Source organism: Phaethon aethereus (genome assembly GCF_964289735.1).
Source record: "Phaethon aethereus genome assembly, chromosome: 1".
In the NCBI taxonomy this organism is placed as follows: domain Eukaryota; kingdom Metazoa; phylum Chordata; class Aves; order Phaethontiformes; family Phaethontidae; genus Phaethon; species Phaethon aethereus.
In genome coordinates this window covers 17544771-17566388 of record NC_138575.1, presented here as the reverse complement: position 1 = coordinate 17566388, position 21618 = coordinate 17544771, and the positions used below count along the sequence as shown (strand labels likewise).

The 21618-nt window shown below is 44.1% G+C and overlaps 1 protein-coding gene across 1 annotated transcript in view; it reads left to right on the top strand.

Annotated features, from left to right (window-relative positions):
• CELSR1 (cadherin EGF LAG seven-pass G-type receptor 1) overlaps positions 1-18137 on the top strand; it is a gene marked incomplete at both ends in the record, with an annotated part of 172064 nt that extends 153927 nt beyond the window's left edge. The window contains 11 exons of the mRNA XM_082011073.1: positions 2752-2926; positions 7470-7582; positions 8906-8985; positions 10248-10374; positions 12357-12482; positions 12775-12911; positions 13414-13517; positions 14335-14502; positions 15373-15615; positions 15932-16196; positions 18113-18137. Coding sequence (XP_081867199.1) covers positions 2752-2926; positions 7470-7582; positions 8906-8985; positions 10248-10374; positions 12357-12482; positions 12775-12911; positions 13414-13517; positions 14335-14502; positions 15373-15615; positions 15932-16196; positions 18113-18137 — 1563 coding nt within the window. The remainder of the gene's footprint in view (positions 1-2751; positions 2927-7469; positions 7583-8905; positions 8986-10247; positions 10375-12356; positions 12483-12774; positions 12912-13413; positions 13518-14334; positions 14503-15372; positions 15616-15931; positions 16197-18112) is intronic.
• Positions 18138-21618: the final 3481 nt, after the last annotated feature.

Sequence of the window (21618 nt, the reverse complement as noted above, 5' to 3'; positions counted from 1 at the left end):
AACCCACTTAAAAAGAGCTTAAAGTTACAGAATATATTTCATAGGGCAGGAAGCCGCTCCTTACAGCCTACTCGGTCAATTTGAGAAGTTAGGAGGGCTGTAAGCCATGTCTGCTTGAGACAATTCTTCATCTGTCTGTATGGAATGAGAGTTGTCTAACGAGTCATGCACTGATGAACATAAAGAGGGAAAGAATGCTGGAGCACAAATAATGCTGTGCTGCTTGGCACCCAGCCTGGCTTTTATGGGTTTCTGTAAATTAACAGTCACATTTCTGGGTGAGGTTTTAATCTTTCCCTGGACTATTGATAGAAAGTGATTTATTTTCTTTCTTTTTTCTTACCTGAAAAAGGTAATGTTCAGGGCAGCAGTCTACTCATGTGCATGTGCCAGTAGGAACAAAAAAAGCCTTGCTTACATAGAGGGAAGAAAGGTCTTTTATTTGGTGAGCTACATTTTCAGTAACACTTGGTGTTATAATAAGGCTGATGCAGTAAGTGAATCCAGAAAGTTGGCGGTCTTTGTATGATTCCTTCTCTCGGAAAAGTTAAACAGGGAAACTTACGTTTCTGAGCATTGTACCATGAAAATGCACTAAAAAGTCATGCCAAAATCTGAAAGCAGTGTCAGTGCTGCATGGGAACAAAAGGATCCAAAACACAATGTAGAACATTTTGAAACAAAAATTGAATGGTTATACAAAGTGCTCTTAATTCAAGCTTATCAACAGATCCTTGGCAAAACCCTTTGCTTCTGAAAGGAGAAGGTTAAGTGTGAGATTTCAGTTCAGGTGTCGGATGCTTGTGGTCATTCCTGTTTTCACCCATCAAACCCTTAAGTTGGAAGGGAAAGCTGCTTAGCATATATTGCAGAAATGCAAGTCTGTGAAGGTCAGAGGTTTCAAGGTGGCCATTTGGTCACAAAAATGACTTCAGCTACCAGTTTGCCCACTGTAGCTCTTTCTCCCAGTCACACGAAGGACTCAGTCTCTTTGGTTTCAGCAGGTCCTTCATTTTTGCTACTTTCAGCCTGGCAGAGCTGAGTGGTCCATCTTATATTGCTGACATAGGACAAAAACCAAATCCAGACCTGTGACTGGAAGCTCCAGCTCTCCTTGTTCCTAGCTGAAGACATGAACTAGCCAGCACTAGCCTGCTTTCTGCTTGTCCTCATGACTTCTGTGCCTGACTGCAAGTACCACAGCCTCAAGTGAAGGGTAGAGCTTAGCATTTCTGGATCCAGAATATCCTACAGCCTGGTGGTTAGGGAAGTTTTCTGCAGTGGATGAGAAAGGGTTAACCCCGCTGCTCAAGCCAGGTAGGGCCTAGAAGCCATAGAAGCCACTCTCACACTTTGTAGTTAAATACTCTGATTTTGACATTAGATAAAAGGTTGATTCCACTTTTTGGATTTATCTGTGGAGTAGGTGGTGACCTACTTCTGGCTGCATCATTTTAGTCCAGTGGCAACAGCCAGGCATCCTCCATGACTTGTTGAAGTATAGATGTGTGAGGTCTGCAGAGTTTGTCAGTGAAGGGCAGAGCTGCAAGGAAAAGAGATGGCCACTACCTTACCCTATCCATGATTTTGCTTCTCAATTTTTTTTAAAAAGAGTTCCAGAAAAGGAGCTGTAAATGGAACAGACCTTTTCAGACCTTTGACACAGTCACACAGGGGCAAAATGGTCTGCTGATCTTGTGCTAGATTATAAGATCATGTCAAATTTTGCCTGCTTGTGAGACAGGCTATCATTTCACTGATAAGAAAAATCCTCAAGGAAAGGCTGGATTTCTTTGGTTAAGGTTTATAGATAATCTGTTGCTCATGTTCAGCACATTCACTTTTCCTGGGCTGAAGCTTCATGGATTTCTGTCCCCAGAAGTGAAGTTTTTCAGAGCAAGGACTTTCTCGGAGACTCATCCTAAACTGAAGACCTAAGATCTGTCTCACACCTCTCCTCTACCTCTGCCAAACACAAGGAGAGTTTCTTTGTACTTTTTTATCTGCTAATATCAGGCACAAAACAGGGTCTACTTTAAGACAAAACAAAACTGTACCAAAATAGCACACTTCCTTGGAGAGAGATCTCCATCTCTCTCTGGAAAGAATGAAGTAACAGGAAAACCCATAGGATGGCCCTTGACGTGGAAGTGGGAGACACCGAGGCAGTGCAGGGCTGAAGGTGGCCGTTCTCAGGAGCAATTTGTTGGCTTTGCAGTGAGACCGATTTAGGTGATGCAGTTAAACACGCTGTGGCTGGATTCAGTGTAGTGGCATTGTGCGGGCAAGGCTCATACATAAGTCAGGGCAGAGGGTCTGCAGCCTCTGTAGGAGCATCTCCACCTCTTTCTCTGCACCAGGAGAAAGAGTCAGGAGCTCTGCCAGCCCTGCCCCTCCTGCGCGCAGAAGGAATTTGGTCAGAATAGCCAAAATCCTCACCTGTGTAGCAAATATGCAGAGAAATAAACCACAGAACGTGGAGGGCAAGGGCAGTGACCAAAAGCATGTTAGGTTGTTAGGGTAGAGCTGAACCAGACTCAGAACAGGCCACATAATTAAAAAAAAAAAAAAAAAGCTTTCACAATATGAACAGCTTTTCTGAAACTCTGAAAAACTTAATTAATGGCAGTATATTTCTTCTGCCAAACCCTTTTTATTACACTTGCCTTTAGCTGCATGGGGGAGCTGATGACTCACCAGGTTGTGATTCAGAAGAGCAACTGTAATTTCCCTGCCCTTTCCTTTCTGCAGTTTGTGTGTACCGTGATTGCCATCCTCCTGCATTATTTCTACATGAGCACCTTTGCATGGATGTTTGTGGAGCAGCTCCACATCTACCGGATGCTGACTGAAGTGAGGAACATCAACTTTGGGCACATGCGGTTCTACTACGTCGTTGGCTGGGGCATTCCTGCCATCATAACAGGTACCCTCAACCACCCCAAAACAGCTCCGTTTCCCTTCCCTGCCATCTTCACTGTCCAGATTCAGGAAAGTTACCTCATCCAAGACAGCTGTGGGTGCACTCAACTACTGCTGTCACTTCAGTGTTTTCCTGAATGAGGGCAACACCAAATCCTGTCTAGCAGAAGTCAGCCTGAACATGGCAGATCTGTGTACCAAATGTCTGTTGCCTCAGCTGAAGTGATACTGAGCGTTTTACAATAACAAGCATAATTGCACCTAGATCATAACAGGACTTGATAACATTGCTCAGGAATAAGAGTATTATTGTTTTAACAACTTTGCCTGTAGCCTTCAGGAATTTTCCTTTCCTGTGCTGCTGCCTCAGGCTATGGACACAAGGTCTTTTGGGGAGGTAGCTGCAGTGGCTTCAGCAGCGACGCTGCCCAAGGGGTGTTACTGCCCTTCACTGGACATTCCCATTGCCTACCCTTGACCAGCAGTAAATGCTCTGTGAAGGGGATTTCATCAGTTCTGTTTTACTTGGCATAAAAACGAGCTGGGAATACTCAAGCAGCCTTTACTTAATTTCAGATACAAAGGCAATAACTTACAGTTGAGGGAAAGTAATGAAAACTGGAGGCAGTAATCTTTTAAACTGTTCCAGGGTGATCCACAGGAGCACATCCATCTCCACCCTCACCATGCCTATATTTGCCATCAGACATTTCCAGTGCTACCCTAAGCACATGGTGCTGCGTTAATTCAGGCAGACAGCTCCTCGGGAAGTGCACTTTGCAGAACAGTTGGAGTGGGGTTTTTTGGTTCAGCTATTTCAGCATGTATATGTTGCCATATGGGAAATCAGATCATAGGCAGACAGTTAACTTTTATCCGATTACTTTTATTTTTACACATAGCGTCATACTGCCAGCAACAGCAGAGGTTTAGGTGTCTGTCAGATCGAACAAATAGCTATCACTCAGACACATTTGGAAAAATACTGTGGAACAAGTTAGAATTTTAAAAATATATGGGGTTTTTTTCTGTGTGACTTGAGAAAGTGTAATACAGAAACATAACATAGGTTTCTACAGGTTTGCTTTCCTTCTGGAGAGCTGGTACATTTTTTCCATATCATCTTGTCCATAAATAATTTCTGCTTCTATGAATTTATCCAGAATACAGTGGAAGGTACAACCCTGAAGCTCTGCCACTTTAGTCATATCTTTGACATTTTAAATAGAAAGCATCCTTGAACTTCTAAAGCATTTCAGACCTGTGTAACTTTTATCACTACATGGACTACTGCAATATATTTAGGAATGTTTAAGTGCCATCACATAGTTGACAGCATCATTTCTGGTAGAAAAGAAGTATTATCATTAAAGAGCAGTAAGCAGTTTGCATTTCAGAAGACATAAAACTCTTTAGAGGAATTTTGTCAGAAGGATTTTCTGTTTCATGTTTAGTTTCTCTCCTCAATGTTAAATTAATTCAGACCTTCTCAACAGCAGTATTATGCAATCTAAATATTACAAGTACACCATTTTTACATTTTTCTACTTAGATATTGTTCTCTGTGATATGGAAGTATTTTGCACTTTTAAAACCATGAGTTACAGTTCCAAGTTGTAATTTAAACTGAATCTACTGCATTTTCAGTTCCTTTAAATGAAAAGTCAGATCCCTATTACTGAGCAAGTCAGAGGATTTTGTGAAACAAAGCATAAAGAAAACTAAGCCTTTAGTTTGCCCTTCCACGTTTAGAAATCACCTGAAGAGAAAATTATTTCATCATAAATAGCACAATGTGGGATTTCTTGCCCCTGGAAAACTTTGTTACCATACATATTTTAACTGAGCTTCTTTCATAAATGTTAGTATTTAAACAATAAAAAGGTTCCAACTTCATAACATGATCTTAAATGCAATTTCTTCAAAATTGCTTTATGAGAGAAGGATTGGGTATGTTTCTTAATGGTGGAAAAGTCTAGATATGGGGAAGGATTTTAGTCTTGGACATCCAAAGGACTTTTTTGTTTTATTTGGAAGGTATCTTGCCCGTTTCATCTTTATCATACCTATCCTGAAAAAAACCCTACAGTAGCAGTGGCTTTACTCTGTTTTGTTTATTTAATTTTTCCATTTTCTATGCTCAAACTCACATTCATTTCAAGCTGGGACATAGTGGTCCTAAGGCATCTGTAATAGGACCAAGATACTTGCAGAAGGGAAGCTTAACCTTTGGAGTGGGGGGAACTTAGCAAAATGTTTACATAGGGAACACTCCAGCAGGGAAGAACCACATTTAATCACAGCACAGAAAAGCAAATTGCCATGAATAAAAGTAGGATGGAAGCTGGGACAAGGCTTACAGCCATCAAAAGATCGCGTATCTGGAATATTCCTCCATGGAGGGCGATAGTGGAACATTTTACTTTAAGGTGCTCATTTTAAAATATAGTTTGATCCATCTCGGAGAGGGATTTTATGATTTCCTTACCTCAGGAACACAGAACTGGATTTGGTACCCAGCAAGATCCCTCCAGTTCTGCGTGTCTTCGTGGCAACATACTAACTGGTTGGCATATGTGTGCTGTAACTGCTTTGCCGTGAAGACTGCAGTGCCCATGTTAAATGGGTTCTTACATAGCCCTAACACCAATATCCCCCAGAAAATGGCACTTTCCAAATCTGCTATTTTCTGTGAATATTAAGTGAGGTGATGAGTCAGGAGAGAGGTGAGGCTGACCCGCAGCCACTTGAGTCACACACGGCTGCTGAGCCCGCAGAGGCGCAGAAGGTTCAAAACATGCCCCTCCGGCAGCACCTCCCCACAGTGTGCTCTTGACATGCTCCCGGGATGGGTGCTGGTCCCCACAGGACACTCAGCTCAGCCATAGGACCAGCCCTGGCTTCTGCCAACATCAGTGAGCTGTCATGCAGCCCACACACTTAGTCTGCTCAGGACGACGAGGCTGCAACATTTAATCAATGTGCCAGAATGATTCTCTATATTACATTGCATTGGCTTAATTCTGCCTTTGGGTAAGGTGTTATTTCACATATTGTTGACTCCAGTAAAATTTGAACCGCGTACCTGAAGATTGCAATTCACCCCATTTGTTTAATGGAGAACTGTAGGGTAGGATTTTGAGTGAAAAAATGTTTCTGTCTGCCAATTACTTTTAGAGCCAGATGTTTGGTCAAAATGCAGTTTAAGGCCCACTAATGGGGAAATCAAGTCCTGGGAAACAGGCTGTGTCTACAGAATTACATCTGTATAAAATACTTTATGGTCCCTTAATCATTTATGGCTAATTCTTTCTGGATGGCAACTTGCTGAAGGGGGTGGTGGAAGGGCCAATAGGAGCAGGGAGGGAGACCAGTCCTATCTCATTCCACACTTCAGAGAAAACAGATCCAATATCCACTGCTTTGCCAAATAGCCAGTTTAATTTTCATAGACCGTAGGCTTGTACCAGATGTGAATATTGGCTGTGGGCCAGCTTTGAGCAGTGAGAGTGAAACGCAGCTACGTCTCCCTTTTTTAGTGTCTTTTCATCAAAGCACACAGGCTTCAATTAAAAAAAAAGGCATTTATTAATGCACATGAATTCTCCTTGCAGAGAACGGCAGTGCCATCAACCTTGGCCTCCTGCTTGAGTCAGGACATAGGCTCAACGCAATAGGTGCCCCCAATGCCCAGACAACATGCTGCAGCCATTTACCATATGTCATTGGCCATAGGCCTCGTAGGGATCAATTTCTGTGTCTCGAAGAAGGAAGACCTCTGCAGTATTTTGCAGATCAAAGGCAGCAATCCCAGTCTGTCGCCATATGGGCGAGGTGTAGGTCACCAAATCAGACAGCACTGTAAATCAGCAGGTGGAGGTTGGACTCATTGGAATTGTCCAGGCTTTGAAAAATAAAACAATAAAAGGTGTGTTCTTAACTCAGTTGCCTTGGGGGCATTAGCAAACTCCATTTCATACAGCACTGAAAGCAAGGTGAGGTACCTGGGATGGCAGCTCAAAATGAATCCCACCTGAGCTCAAGTGGTTAACTCCCATGAGTTCCCAGGTTCTTTTGTCTCTTGTATTATTTTACTGACAGCAAGCTCGCGGCAGTTAAGAATGCACTCTTTTTGTAGTATAGACATCTCCTCAGTTATGATTCATGTCATTCTGTTGCATAGGCTTATTGAAATTCCTCAACATGTCACTCACCCTCAAGGCTTCATCACACTGTGTGAGTATGACTATAAAACTGTGCTGAAACAGAATTAATTTAGGACTTACATTTATTGTCATTTTTATGCAGCTGAACTTTGTTCTGGTAGGCAAAACTCAATAGTATCATTTGATATGGAATGACCAACCTAAATGTTTTGATTTACAAGAGTTTTGTTTCAATATTTGCCTTGATTTTGACTTCCCAGACTGTCCTATTGAACACATTATCATTTTGTTTGTCAGACAGTGATTTGAAAATGTGCCTGTTTATATAGAAGATCTCAGCAGCACCTTTCTGATGTACTTTCTCTCCATTTTGTGATCTAGGGCTAGCTGTTGGTCTGGATCCACAAGGCTATGGGAACCCTGATTTCTGCTGGTTGTCTGTTCATGACACCCTTATCTGGAGTTTCGCTGGGCCCATTGTAATTGTTGTAGTTGTAAGTATGGTGGAGTTGGCATCCTGAGTTGTCTTCCTTACTGCTACCTTTTCTTTTGTGTTTTGTCAACCAATAGTCATAACATGAAGCAATGGTATTCTTTACATTTGAAGCTGATGTACTCGAGCTTGCTTCTTTTGCTTAAAAAGTTTAAAACATGAGCTAAGCTCCTGGAAATCAGAGGGCTGCTTGCCAGTGCAAAGATTGCTTGTGGAGCAGTGGCTTTATGGCCAGAAACCTATTTATTTTTTCCCCATTTGCTTTGTTCCATGTTTGAAGGGTTGGTCAGTGGGCTTATAAAACAAATCAACAAAATGAGCCATAACAAGTCCTTTCATCCAGAAGTCTTAAAGGAATGTTAAATAATTACAATTTCAGGAATTTGAAAGTATTGACTGGTGTTTAACTTCTCCCGTAAAACATCCCTCAGTAACAGAGCACCAGAAGATAAATGTCCATGGTGTGACTGTATCTTGAATACCAAGCCTGGTCTCTTCATCTCAAAAAGTGTGAAGTAGACCTGGAAGTGGTGTAGATTGGGCTCACGAGTCATCAGAGACATGGGACAGCCCTTGCTGGAGGAGCAACTAAGTGGACTGAGAGCCTTCGGCCTAAAGAAGAGAAAGCTGCAGAGAAAGGGATATGGAGGAGCTTGTAATAGCATGGTGGCCTGGAGAACATGACTGTGGAGCCAACCATTCAGTGGCTTTTCCAACATAATTAGTAGTAGAAGGTGGCAGATTCAGAACAAACAGGACGAGCTACCTCGTCGCTCCACAGGGAATTAAGTTAGAAACTCACAGAAACAAGACAATGGCAGTGGTAAAACTCTGCATGGTTTCAGAAAGTAACTGGACAAATTCCCAGCATCGATACTCACAATGAATGATTAAGTACAAATGCACCACCCCACCTAGTACATCCCAGCTCTGGAAATGGGTGGAGGCTGGAGGAGTGTTCAAAGGAATTATCACTATATGCTTGCTGTGTTAGTATATTCTGCTTTGGCCCAGCTGAAACAAGATGCTAGACTGAGCAGACACTGGTCTGGACAAGCACAGCCCTTCTCAAGGTTTTTTTATGTTTCACTTAAGCCTCTTCGCACAGAGCCGTCTTACTGGGTTTCATCCAGATCAAGTTCCAGGATGTTCTTCACTATGTTGTCTTAAAACGAGATGAGTCTTGGAAATTTGGGGTGTGTAAACTGAAGGAATAATATTCTTGGCGCCACAAACCGTTTTAGCATAAATGCATTGTCATTGAAAACTGAGCCCTAACAACTTTATAGAAGGAATCCATGCTGTTATTTCAATTTCCCTTCAGATAAACACTGTCATCTTTATACTGGCAATGAAAGCATCATGCAGACGAAGGCAACGTTCATTTGAAAAAACTGGAGTCATGTAAGTTTGGGTTCAAAAACCTGTAGAAAAAGTTTCAGCCTGTAATAATAAAGGGACAGAATTGCCTGTGCTGGTGTGGGAAATAAGTAAGATATTTGGAGGAGAAAGTCAGCATTGGTACAAGTGATTGGAGCTGCTTCACCAGCACCTACTCCTGGGGTTCCCTTGGAGGCTCTGTGAAACCTCCACTGTGGTGCTCTGCACCACCACCAAGTGTAGACAGGAGAAGGGAGGGGAGAGGGAAAGGTCTGGTCTCCGGATGGTATCATTACAGCCCTTCCAGATCTTTCATCGTACTCCCTACTACACTGTCATTTCACCTCCACCCGTGGCATGCCCTGGTAGACTTAGTTCTCACCCATGGCTCAGAAATGTCTCCCCTCACAAATGCCTGTGTGACTGGCCATGTCATGGCAGAGACCCGTTGAGGTTCCCATGCTGAGGGCCAGCCTCCCTCCATCCCACTCCCCGTGGGACAAGCAGAAAGCCTCGCAAGCTACAACCTGTCGCCTTCTCGAGCTGCTGTGGCAGCCTGTTCCCATTAACGTCTGTTTTGCCCAAAGCTCAGAATTTACCTGTGAACTGAAATGTGATTAGCTAGTGGCAAGACAGCCCCTTTTGTGTTTTTTCAAGTAGGTAGCTGTATGAGATTTCAAAAGGCTTCTTATAGCTATTTGTTCAGCCCTGGCTATTGGGTGAATTTTTAAGGTTCTTTTCTAAATCTCCCTAAACAAATGGAATGTAATTGCTACTTAATGGCAGCTATTATACTCGTAATACAAAACTTTTGCCACTGGAGTTGTGACCGTCTTTTGAAAGCATCTATGGAAATAATGTTTTTAAGCAAAGAAATGTTCCCTTGAGTTCCCTCGATTCAAAACCTTGGGCTGTAATGTTGAGAAGGAATGTGAGAGTGAACTCAACAAACAGAAATAAGACGGACATGGCCATTTACCGCCACTCTTCTTCAGAGTCAACAAGGCTGAACAGCGTGGGCTTGGCAAACAGCCTGGTTGGTTTGAAGAAAACCTTGGACATGAACTTGAAAATAAAACAACTTTTTTTTACCCGAATATGCTAAGTCACTGAGTAGTGCAGTGAGAGAGTTGGGAACTGGGAGCTGGTGAACACTGCCCTAATTTTCCCAAAGGTTCTTTCCAGTTCGCCAATCGTTGGGCATGTGACACCTCCCGTGCAGAGAAGTTGGGCTATTCCCTTGTATCCTGTCATGCTGCAAATGCCCGTCTGTGTTTGCTTTACAGCTCTGTGCTGCGAACAGCATTCCTGCTCTTGCTACTCATCAGTGCCACGTGGCTGCTGGGGTTGATGGCAGTGAACAGCGATGTCATGACATTTCACTATCTCTTTGCCATTTTCAGCTGCCTGCAGGTAAGTTGGATGGTGTCTTGTCCATGGCAAACCTTGGTGAGCACCCTGCTGCACCCAGACCTCCAAAAACCTGCTAAACATGAGCTGGCTTAAGAACAACAGAGATGTCAAGTACAATTTTTGCTCTCTTTGAGAAAAGAGAGGGTTCTTTTCACCAAAACCATAACTTTGAGTAATTGCATCTCTCACTTTCAGTCATTCTAAAAATAAGTGCTCTGCTGTTGTAACCTGTGACAGATAAATAACAGAAGGCAATTATACCTCTGTCTTTCTAGAGACAAAAATCTTTGTTGCTGTCTTCTGCCTGCTCATCGTTAACAGTTGTTCTGTTGCTACGGCAAATAAGACACTGTTTTATTTCACCCAGAGTGGATGGCTCCAAGTTAAAGGCTTTCACAAAAGAAGTTACTGTTTAAGGAAATGAGCCAAATGATGATTTTCAAATACAACTCATTGCATTAGGGATTTACTGGGTTGCCTGTCCTAGTGTGCACACTGGTTGATTAAAGACGCACAACATGCGTAGTTATTTGTAGGATACCTGGCACAGAAGTAGTCATGAAGCTTCATGTTGGTCACAACTTCAGTGTGACCAAGGATGGCAGTAACTGTCATGGCAAGCTCCTGCAGTATTAATACAGCTACTGCTAGCAGGCCACTCTTGTCAGCTGCAGCACAAGGGCCACAAATGGCAACCAAAGAGAAAAAGAAGTCTGAAGGGTCTTCTCTGGGGATGACTGCCCATGCTGTGGAAGCACACCGGATAGGCCAGCCTGGAGCAAGGTTATTTTGCCACTACAACTGGTGTGCTCTGAAATAAATACACTTACTCAGGCTGTAAAACCAGGTTTCTACCAGCCTAAAATTAAATTAAATTAAATATAAACCTGATGAGAGGGAGGAAAGTCAGCAGCTGGAATTCTCCAAACTTGCCCAGAGAGGCACAGTGGTATGTGGCGTTTCACCTCATTGCCTTCTTTGAACTTGTATTTTTAAAAAGACATTTATATGAATTTTATTAATGAATAATCGCAAAGTGCTAATGCCAGCTAAGGTCACATTTGATTGAATGTTTAGAAAGTGAACTTGAGCTTTAAAGTTTCTCTAAGTCAATTGTTTTGGCTGAAATCATGAAATGCAGGCAGCTTGTGATGTTGGTACAGCTGCAACTTAATGAGTGATTGGCTTCTATATGCTGTATCTCCAACCAAAATTGATAGCAATTTGGCAGCTGTATGAACTCCCTCAGAGCAAATACACGTATGTGCCCCCTGCCCCCAGGGAAAGCTGTTAATGTGTGTTCCTGGCAGCCAGCAACTGCCCAGCCCTGAGGATTTCAGAGATTTTCCCACCAGGTGGTATTGCTGAACAGAGGAACATACGGGGCAAAAGTTGGGACCTCTCTGCCCCTCCTATCTCTCCACATTTCACAAGGCTTCTAAAGTTCTCTAAGCAACAGTATTAAGGACACCTACCACAGAAGTTCCCAATTTCCAGAGGTTTTCACTAAAGATTATGATTTTTTTTTTTATGTGCTGCTATTGATTTTGTTTCATCATCGGTGTAAAAGCTCTAGAATCTTAATGCAAGTACAACCCTGAAACTCCCTGCAGTGTCTTCCAGTGGGACATTTTGGACCCCATTAGATATTTTGGGAAGAACGTTTCCTCCCAAACAATGAGGGAGGGTGACACCTACTACAAGCTCTGCTCTATAAATCCTGGAGGAACAAATTATTGTGTATATTTCCCCAGGTCCTTTATGCACATTTGAACATGGTAGCAAATTATGAAGAAGTCCTAGGAGATGAATCAATGCCATTTCAATCAAAGACAGAAAATAGTTATTGCTTTTGAAATAATGGACTACAAATGAGAACTCGGGTTATTTCAAAAAGGCTGTTCTCTAATATTTGCTTGTATTTGTAGTTTTGTTGTAATTAGTCATTTATATTTATTCTTCCTCTCTCTAAAATGATACAGGGGCTGTTCATTTTCTTCTTCCACTGCATATTTAACAAAGAAGTCAGGAAGCACTTGAAGAACACTTTAACTGGAAAGAAACCTCTTCCAGATGATTCCACTGCAACAAGAGCTACATTATTAACTGTAAGGAAGAAACATCCTCTTGCTGGTAGAAGTTACTTAAATACACTTATAGGTGGCTTGTCATAGTTAAGTGAATTGTCTGATTGATTTCAGTGACTTGTACAAAGATTACTGATGGCCTCTCTCAGAAGCTTTGATTACTGTTTTAACTAAAACTTCTGAGAGGAAATATTTTTTTTCCTCAGGATCAAAAACCACTTGGTTTCTTCAAGACTTTTAATGCAGTTGTGGGTAATGTGAGTTTTCAGGAGAATCATTCACTATTGCTTTGTGTCTTTTTTTTTTCCTCCAGCGATCTCTGAACTGTAACAACACATATATAGAAGAGCCAAATATGTATCGCACAACTATTGGGGAATCCACTGTCTCCCTAGAAAGCACCGTCAGGTCAGCCAAGAGCCACAATAGCTACCTTGCTTATATTCTCAGGTAATCAGGTGGCAGGTGCATGGCTTTCAGGTGCTTGCCTTTCCCTTTTCATTGCTCTCGTGGAAAACAGAAATGTTTTGGTTCAAATCCTACTTGGTTTATGTCTTAACAGTTCTGGTTTATGTGACTGTCATTTTCTTCCGTGCATTTTCTTTTGCATGCATCTTCGGTGGGGAGTTCCAACAGTTAACATAACTATTAGGTTAACTACATGGGCCGTGCTGCTTGCCTATTAAAATTCAGTCATGTCTCAAGGAGTGAGATTTAGCTTATTAACTTCAGGCTTTTTCAGAGTGTGATTCATGTGGCCAAAGGCAGACAGCTACATTAGCATAACTGATGTCTTTCTGTAAAAGTGACTACGTTGACAATCAAGCACAGCCTGGCTAGTGTCCACTGCAGCTGTCTGTGTTTGACCAAATGAATCTCATCTGCATGTCTGCCTTGTTGTTAAGAACAGTAAAGTGACCAAGAAGGTTGTCCCCTGTTTTTATTCTCTAAGGGATGAGGCTGGTCATAAGCTCAGTGGATCCTCAAGTCAAGCAAGGGCTGGTCAGACTGAAGCAGATTCCTCCATTTTTCATAGGAATCCATCAAAATCCAATGGTAAGAATTATTTCTAAATCCTTTGACCCAGTTGTGCACCTTTTCCTTCTCAGCACTTCTTTCAAATGCTTCTATAGTAGGAAGAATAGTTAGTCTGACTTGGTGTGTCTGATTCTTGTTATGCTCTTGGCATAATGAGCTATGCAATGGTTGCTTTACTAGGGAATCCTAGAATGGACATATCATGTATCTGCTGCTTGTGATGGTTTGGTTTTAATCTGACAGCTGTCACAGCTGTTGACAGTTTCTGGCGTCCCCTTTCTTTCTCACAAATTATGAGCTTTTGCTCTTGATTTTTAATTGGACATCTTTTAACGTCTGAGACCTTGAGGCAATATCCTCTTTTACTGCTATGTGTTTTGTACAAGAAAATGAGAAGTGTCTCTTGCCTGACTTGCTTTCATTTCGGGTCTTGTTGTTAAATTTTGTTGCCTTGTAGCAGCTTTTAAGAGTGCATTTGCAGATTCTTGATATTTCTAGGTACCTTGATTTACCTGTGTGTTGTGTTGATTGAGATCCTGTGGAGTTACTGTTCTGCATATTGGAATCGGGTAAAAAGTGTCCCCATTCTGTTCTGCACCTCCCATGCACATAAAAGTGCTGCTCCCTAGCTGAGCCAAGCAGTTGTACTTCCCATAATTACCTAGAAGGATGCCACAGTTCTTGTGAATTAATCCCATGTACACTTACAGATGTAAGAGCTCATCCTTGGCATGTCCTGAACAAGCCTGCCTTTCCTTTCTCCTTGTGCATTTTTCAGATAGATTTAACTCTTTTCCACACTCTCATCACTGTGTTTCCCCTTTCACATTTGTAGAGCACGATTCAGACTCCGACAGCGAACTGTCCCTCGATGAACACAGCAGCTCTTATGCCTCCTCCCATTCATCAGACAGTGAGGAGGATGGGCTCGAGCCAGAGAATAAGTGGAACACATCCACTTCCAAAAATAATGAACGTGGTCCACTCCACAGCACACCCAAAGGTACTCCCAGTGCGAGGGGAGAGCAGTGGGCTTATTCCCTTCTTTAAAATAGCTTTAGAGTAGATGGGACAATTTTGCCAGACTAGCAATACAACTGAGACAGCAGCCCTACCACTGTGGCTTGCTTTTTCTTCCTCCCAAGGGCTTGTTCACAGGGTTGACTGAGTAAAAGGGTGCTTGAGCAAATCTGCAACTTAGGGTGCTCAGCCAGACAGCAGTCAGTGGATTTGCAGGCAGGTGCTACACAGCCAGGAAAGCCTCATATGAAGGAAGAGGAAGAGGAGGAAGGAGCTGGTTATTCTCAGGGCAGGGGGAAGAAATACCTGCCTCTCCTCATGCAATACAGGCATATGGATTTAGTGGGGCTGGGGAGGTCATGGACCTAAAGAGTGGAAGATCATTGGCCATTGATGTCAGTACTGTGTGGCAGAGTGCAGGCATTTCTAGGTGCAGTTCATCTTGTCCTAAAGGTAAGTCAGCTTAGAGTGACAAATGTCCAGGTTGTGTACAGACACAGACAGAGCACGAGGTGCCTCAGGTGCCCTCACCCCTCAAGAGCCACCATCCTCAGGGAGCTGGTGGGATCGCCAGTCCTGGAGAGCTGAGACAGCAGGTTTGACTCACACCTCTCAGTAATGGAGCCAGCGGCCTTGCTCTGGGAAGGGTTTGGACAGCCTGCCATCGTAGCAGGCCTGTTTTGTGGGTGTTGCTACACTCCGAGGGCAGTGCAGTCCAGTGAGGATCATCTGAAGCATTTGCTGTGGTTTGACACACAACTCCTCCCCAGCCACAGGGAACAGGACTGGCTGGGCAGTGGTTGAGAAAACCTAAAAAAAGTGGTTTTCGAGCTAATGTTTTTTTGCATTGCAGTTGATACCCTTCCCAATCATGTGAAACCCTATTGGCCCACAGAGTGCGTAACGGCCAGCGACGGTGAGGACCCCAGTGGGAAGCAGAAACTCAAAGTTGAGACCAAGGTCAACGTAGAGCTTCACAGGGAAAACCAGGTGAACCACAGCAATGAAGCACCCCAGGACAAGGAGAACGAAGGGCAGCAGAAAGAGAACAGACCTCTGTCCCACCAGAATAACCAGCAGCCAGAGCAGAGGAAAGGTAGTATGGCCAACCCAGCCTCACAGCTGGACTGGGAGATCCGGAGAGGGGCTGAGGTTAATGAGCATTAATTAGTTCATATGGTAGCTCTGCTGGGAAAGAGCACTTTCCAAATGGCTCCAACCTGTGTAATCAGATATGCCATGGGAAGCTAGTAGGTAGTTGCTGAAGTCTAATATTTTGGTTTTGAAATAAAGTGACAAGCTAGAATTCTGATGAAAAAGTATAAAATGTCACTTCATGGATGTGTTCAGCTTGTTAAATGAAATTACTGATGCATTTCAAAATTCTCATTATTCCCTCTTTTCTGTAACAGGCATCTTAAAAAATAAAGTCACCTACCCTCCCCCGCTGGTGGATAAGAATATGAAGAACCGACTGCGGGAAAAGCTATCAGATTACAATCAGACCACGATCTCATCCAGGACTACTTCTCTGGGGACAAATGATGGGGTCCGCTCTCCCTCGGACTCGGGGGTGACAGTAAAAAATGCTCGGAGGGAGCAGTCTCGAGACCAGCTCAATGGCATGGCCATGAACGTCCACGTGGGAACAGGGCACGCTGACACCTCAGACTCGGAGTAAGTGCCACATCGGGATGCCTTGGCAGACCTTCCACAGCTCTGGCCTCTCCGTCCGCTTTCCATCCAAAATCCCAAACTTTCCAAACTCCCACTGAGCAAGGATTTCACTTGGTGACTGGACCAGAGTCCTTCACCAGTGACTGTCCTGAGTGTTTGTCCATACCATGTCCACAAGCCACAGTGTTTCACTAATGAGAAGGCCAAAACAGGTGTCATCACGAGCAAGGTGCTGTGACAGGCACTTGTCCCTGGTCACCCTGGCATGCTCTGAATTGGCAAGCTGATGCATTACTGGTACCCTGGGAAGTAGAATAACCTAGCTCTGCCCCATCCCCTTGCTGTGGGACTCGCTGCACTTGGTGTGGTGACCCCTGGTCACAGCGAACAAGGCTCCCACGTCCACATGAACTATCTATCCCTTCCCTTCCTGGTGAGCTGCCAAGGTCATGACTTTCCCCAGCCCATCACCAGGACAAGGATGGGCTTTTTCCACACCCTCACACTGCCAGGCATCCGGGGCAGCTCAGCAGTGCCCACCCATGGCCCCAGGAGCCATGTGTGCCCTCAGGGGGACTCTGCTCAGGGCTACTCCCTGCTCCTGCTTCTCTGCCCCCAAGCCCTCACCTTCACCCCCCTTGTACCATGGGAACAGTTGTTTTTTTCCTCTGTTTTTCACCTCTCCTCCCCTTTTGCAGCAGGGAGAGTGTTTGGGGCCATTAGGGACCTATCACTAACGAGGTACAGTTAATTATAACATGGCCAGTACCAGACACCCATGGAAGAGGATAAGTGCAGGGCAAACATGGAGCAGCAGTTCTTGATGTGCATCCCCCAAGACCAGGGTGGGTGTCCAGCAGCCAGCATGGAGGAGGGCAAGACAGGAGTGAAGAGGACCCCTGAGGAAGCCCAGTGTTTTGGGGGGGAAAGTTGCTAGGCTGGCGGGAGCATGGGGTGGGTGTCCAGCTGGGCAGAGGGAAACCATTGCTGAGGTAGGAGATCCAAAGGCTGCAGAGAAAGTGCCATGTCAAGCTAGTGACCCTAAATTACCAGATGTGCGATTCCCAGCCGCTGCGTGGCGATCGGTGTGCGTATTTGCCATCGTAAGCTAAATCAAACATTAACAAAAGGCTGAGCAAGCTTTCAGCCAAAGGGTGTTCTCAGAAACCTCGTTACTTGCTTGCATTTAACATGTGGACAACAGCCATACAAAAACTCTGCACAAACATTTTGCACCCATAGCCTTCCTTGTCTTACCAGAAATAATAATCTTGTTCTTCCTCCAAACCAAGAGAAAATTTTGTCGCCCAGCTTTAACTCTGACATTGTCCCACCATGCGTTAGGCACCCATGTTTGTCTGGGTGCACAAACCATTCCCAGCCCACTGTAAAAGTACATTTTTGGGTTGCTGGGAACTGGCTGTTGAAATATATCCTGGTTAGCCAGGAAACAGAGATGTCTTTAACAAGCAATAACTACTTGCTGCTACCAGATAATACACAGGAGAGTAACTAGCCAACTTGTACTAAGCAACTGTTTTATTCTGCACCTTTTGCATACCGTAAAACTCTGCTGTTTGACAGCAGAATGCATGAATCTGTCTGAAATACCAGGTTTTTAACAGCTTGTAAGATTTGTGCGTGAACCTCACATTTTCGCCTAAGCATTGGCCAAATACAAGCCCTCCATAGAGCTTCCTCTGAAGAGTGCATCTTTTGTGTACTACCTGGAATTGTTTCTCCCAGCTGGTGTTCCCCTCCAGGGCAGCACCCCATTTGCAAGCGTTGGAGTGGCAAGGCATGGCAACTGCACAGAGCATGAGCCCTTACTAAAAAGGATGTGGTGGTTTGGGTCGAGTGGTTTGCCTGTGCCTGTTTAACCCTAAGCCTGCGTGATTACTTCTTCCCACTAACAGAGGCAGTAACGAAACTTCAATTTGAACCATCAGGAAACTGTGATCGCTGCTGCGCGGTTCTGGACTCCTCGCCGCAGGGTCGCCACCTGCCCGCCTTGAACTTCGTCGGAGTGGCCGCGTAGCAAGGAGGATGAGGTGGGCATTGATTCCCGCATGGTTTCACGTTATGGCAGACTCCTGACCGCTCACGGCGGAGACACAGTGCCTGGATGCACCTGCGATAAGGCTGCTGTGTGGTACGCTCCACGCGGCATGAACCCATGCCAAAGCGCATGGAAATGGCCACAGAGATGCACTGTGAGGGACGGATACCTGCTCACGGTGTGGACAGTGCTGCAGGGGTTGCTTATTACTGGGGAGAACCAAGGAAAAACACGTTATTATCACAGTGGACCAACAGTAAGTAAGTAATCATCAGCCTTAAGACAAGCACCAGGAGATGTCTCTCGTGGAGTTTTGTCCGGCTACAGTGTGAACCCTTTGGCTTCCTGGGCTCTAGGGAGGAATATCCCAACAAGTGTCCTTTTGTTTCTATGCCAGCATCTCTATCCGTCCCCCTATGGACATATCGTCTTAAGAAAAAAAAAATCCTTTATATATATATAAAAAGTGTAGATACTTTTATATATTTTGTATGGTGTTGCTAAAGCAAAAGTTCCTTTGTATATTTTACATTTATACTGATCTTCTTAATTTGATAATGGGAAATCAATTAAAAGAGGTTTTGATATTTTTTATATGAACATTGCACAATTTTACTTGAATTTGGCGTTTGATAAAGTAACTGAGGTTTGCATGGAAGCCACCTTAAGATGCAATGCAGTTTTCAAAGTAATACAGTAAAGGTTACAGTGAAATCCATGACTATAATTTATAAGTTTTGTTGACAGATTTTTGAACACTTTAAGGACGTAGTATGTTTTTTCATAACCTCTTCTAAAACCCACAAAAAATGTTCTGTTTTTTCATTTCTTGGTGTTTTGACCTCTTCTCTCAAGTGCACTGAAATGTTCTGCAACTGAACTTCAGAACTAAAAATAAGTCATATCCTCGTCTTAAGATTTCAACACAGTCCTTGTTTAGAAGAAGTCAAATCAATAGTTCCCTTACCAAGAACAGGAAAACAAGTGGTATCATTGTGTAGTAGGTTTTGACTTTGGTCTGGCTCTGCGACAAACCAGCACTCCGCATGTCCCAAGAAGAGGACCCTTCTCTCATGGGGCAAGTTCTGCCTCAGGCACAGTATTTTATTTTACTGTTAATTTCTTTCCCACTGGAGTCAGCACGCTGCTAATCAAAGCAGAAATACGAGACTTTAAGGATGCCCAGCTTTCACTACCCAACTCTTTGACAAAGCACTGGCCTTCTTGGTGTTTCAAAAAGCACATGGAAGGTTTAAGGTTTCATGTTTCCCACAAAATATGCTGGTTTCACAAGTATAGGAAAGTTAAGCGTGGCCTGTCCACCGTCTTCACCTTCCTGCAGTGTTTACAAGAAAAGGAAAAACAAGATGTGAAAAAGTTTGCATCCAACAGCGCAGGGCAGAGCTCTGCTGGTGGCTCCCCGTGGTGGGACTATGCGACGAGAAGGGTGGCAGTGGTGGGGCCGTGACCTGCTCTCTGCTGCCAAGGCTGTCAGGAGCCCCTCGCTCACCCTAGCAGCCCTTTTGGGAAAATACTGTGTAACTGTGTGTGTGAAAGGGAAAAATCAGAAAATCAGGCTAAATAAAACGCAGGAGTTGAGGAAAAAAGGAATAATATATACTGTAATCTTGGTTTCATTATATTCCTGTGCATTTTCAAACGTATCGAGGCGGCCTTTTGAAGGGGAGAGGGAGGAAGGATGCTGTTCTTTTAAAAATTATGCAACATACTGTGTGACATTTTCTGACTGAAAAAAAGTTTTGAATGTTTTAAGGGTCTGGCACTTGGCTGTGTGCTCAGTCACTGTGTATAACCCACGCTAGTTGTTTTTACATCTGTGTATGTATATTTTGTCCCAGTGAGATGTAGGTAGTTTTTATTTTGATCAGAATTGTTGCAGTAAATGAGGGTCAGTTGTATTAATGACAAAAAAATTAAAACCTATTTTTATGACTTTTTAAAAGCTTTATGGCAGATTAGACACTGGAGTTTTTTGTTTGTTTTTTTTTAACAAATGTATATTTATTAATGTGCAGAACACTGGAATTGCAGCACAGATGAAAGGAGAATTTACAATAAATTAAGAATCTTTTTTTGAACTTGTGTTCTTCCTCTGGCAGTTTATTTTAAGTGCAGTAGAGATGTTGGGGGCCCAAATGACATTTCCCAGAGTTTAGAAAGTAGCAGGAGTGGGGATACGGGGGTACCTGTCGCTCTCGCTGAGGAAGCAGAGGCTGTAAAGCATCAGCCGATACTTCCAGCCCTGGGTGCCGGCTCGGGGGGGGGTTTGCTCCGCGTGGACACATACACACACTCCCACTCCCCTGTCCAGCCCCATGCCCTGCGCTGGCACCACCGCATGCATTGCGTTTCGGTCCAAACCTGCGGCATTTCTTACACCCGGGAAACTGTCCGTGGAAGAAAAACACCCTCTGCTAACCTGGAGCAAAGCAGACCGCCAGGAAAGCACTGGGTTAGAAAACGGGACTTGGAGAGAAGCTAGAGGGGGTGAGGCAGCCAGCCCAGCCCATGAAAGCCTGCTGCGAGAAGGACCTTTTTGGACTCCCTTGGCTACGTTCTTGGCTTTCTCAAGCCAACTGAGGCCAAGCCATGGTCTTGTTCACTCTGTACTTCTTGGGCTGTTGTGCAAGTCTTCATTCACACGCCTCACGAGGCACAGCAGTGACCTGCATGTGTCTGCCAGTTTTCTGGAAATAAAAGTATTTCTCAGTATCATCTGGTGAGCTTTTCCATAAATGTTTCTAAACGTCAGGCAATAAACTGGGAGGGTGTGAGGTCAGGGGGAAAGAGCTTAGTTACTGTCATGATTTAGGGACAAAACCAAAGACAGGGTCTTCAGTTTGCAAACAGCTCTGCCAAAACTTGCCATTAAACCCAAGCAATTGGCGCAAAGGGAAACTGTTCTAAATGTTATCGCATTAGTGCACTTTACTGTGGAAAAGCATAAGTAAGCCTCAGGCTTTCACATAAGCAGGGACAGACCAGCCCATGATCCTGTCTCCAGTAACAGCCAACAGCAGCTGTTTAGGCAAAGAGGATTATCAACCAGCCACGCGTTACACGGCGAGGTGGCCGCAGCAGGGCCCACAGCCCCCTGCAGCTCAGGGCTCCCCAGCGGGAGGGGTTCTGCTTGTCTCCAGGAGCCCATGTTTTCCTCCAGTAACTGTCCTGTTCTCTTTTGGACCCACGTAAACTTCTGGAACACAGGGGGTTGCTTGATTTGGTTACAAGCAGCAAGAAAAAGATCTTGCTCGTCTTCAGCTTCGTTCCCGTCCCCTGCGAAGGACACCTTTGCTGTCTGCACCACGAGAGGCAGTGAGCAATCATTTCTCAGTCACCTTC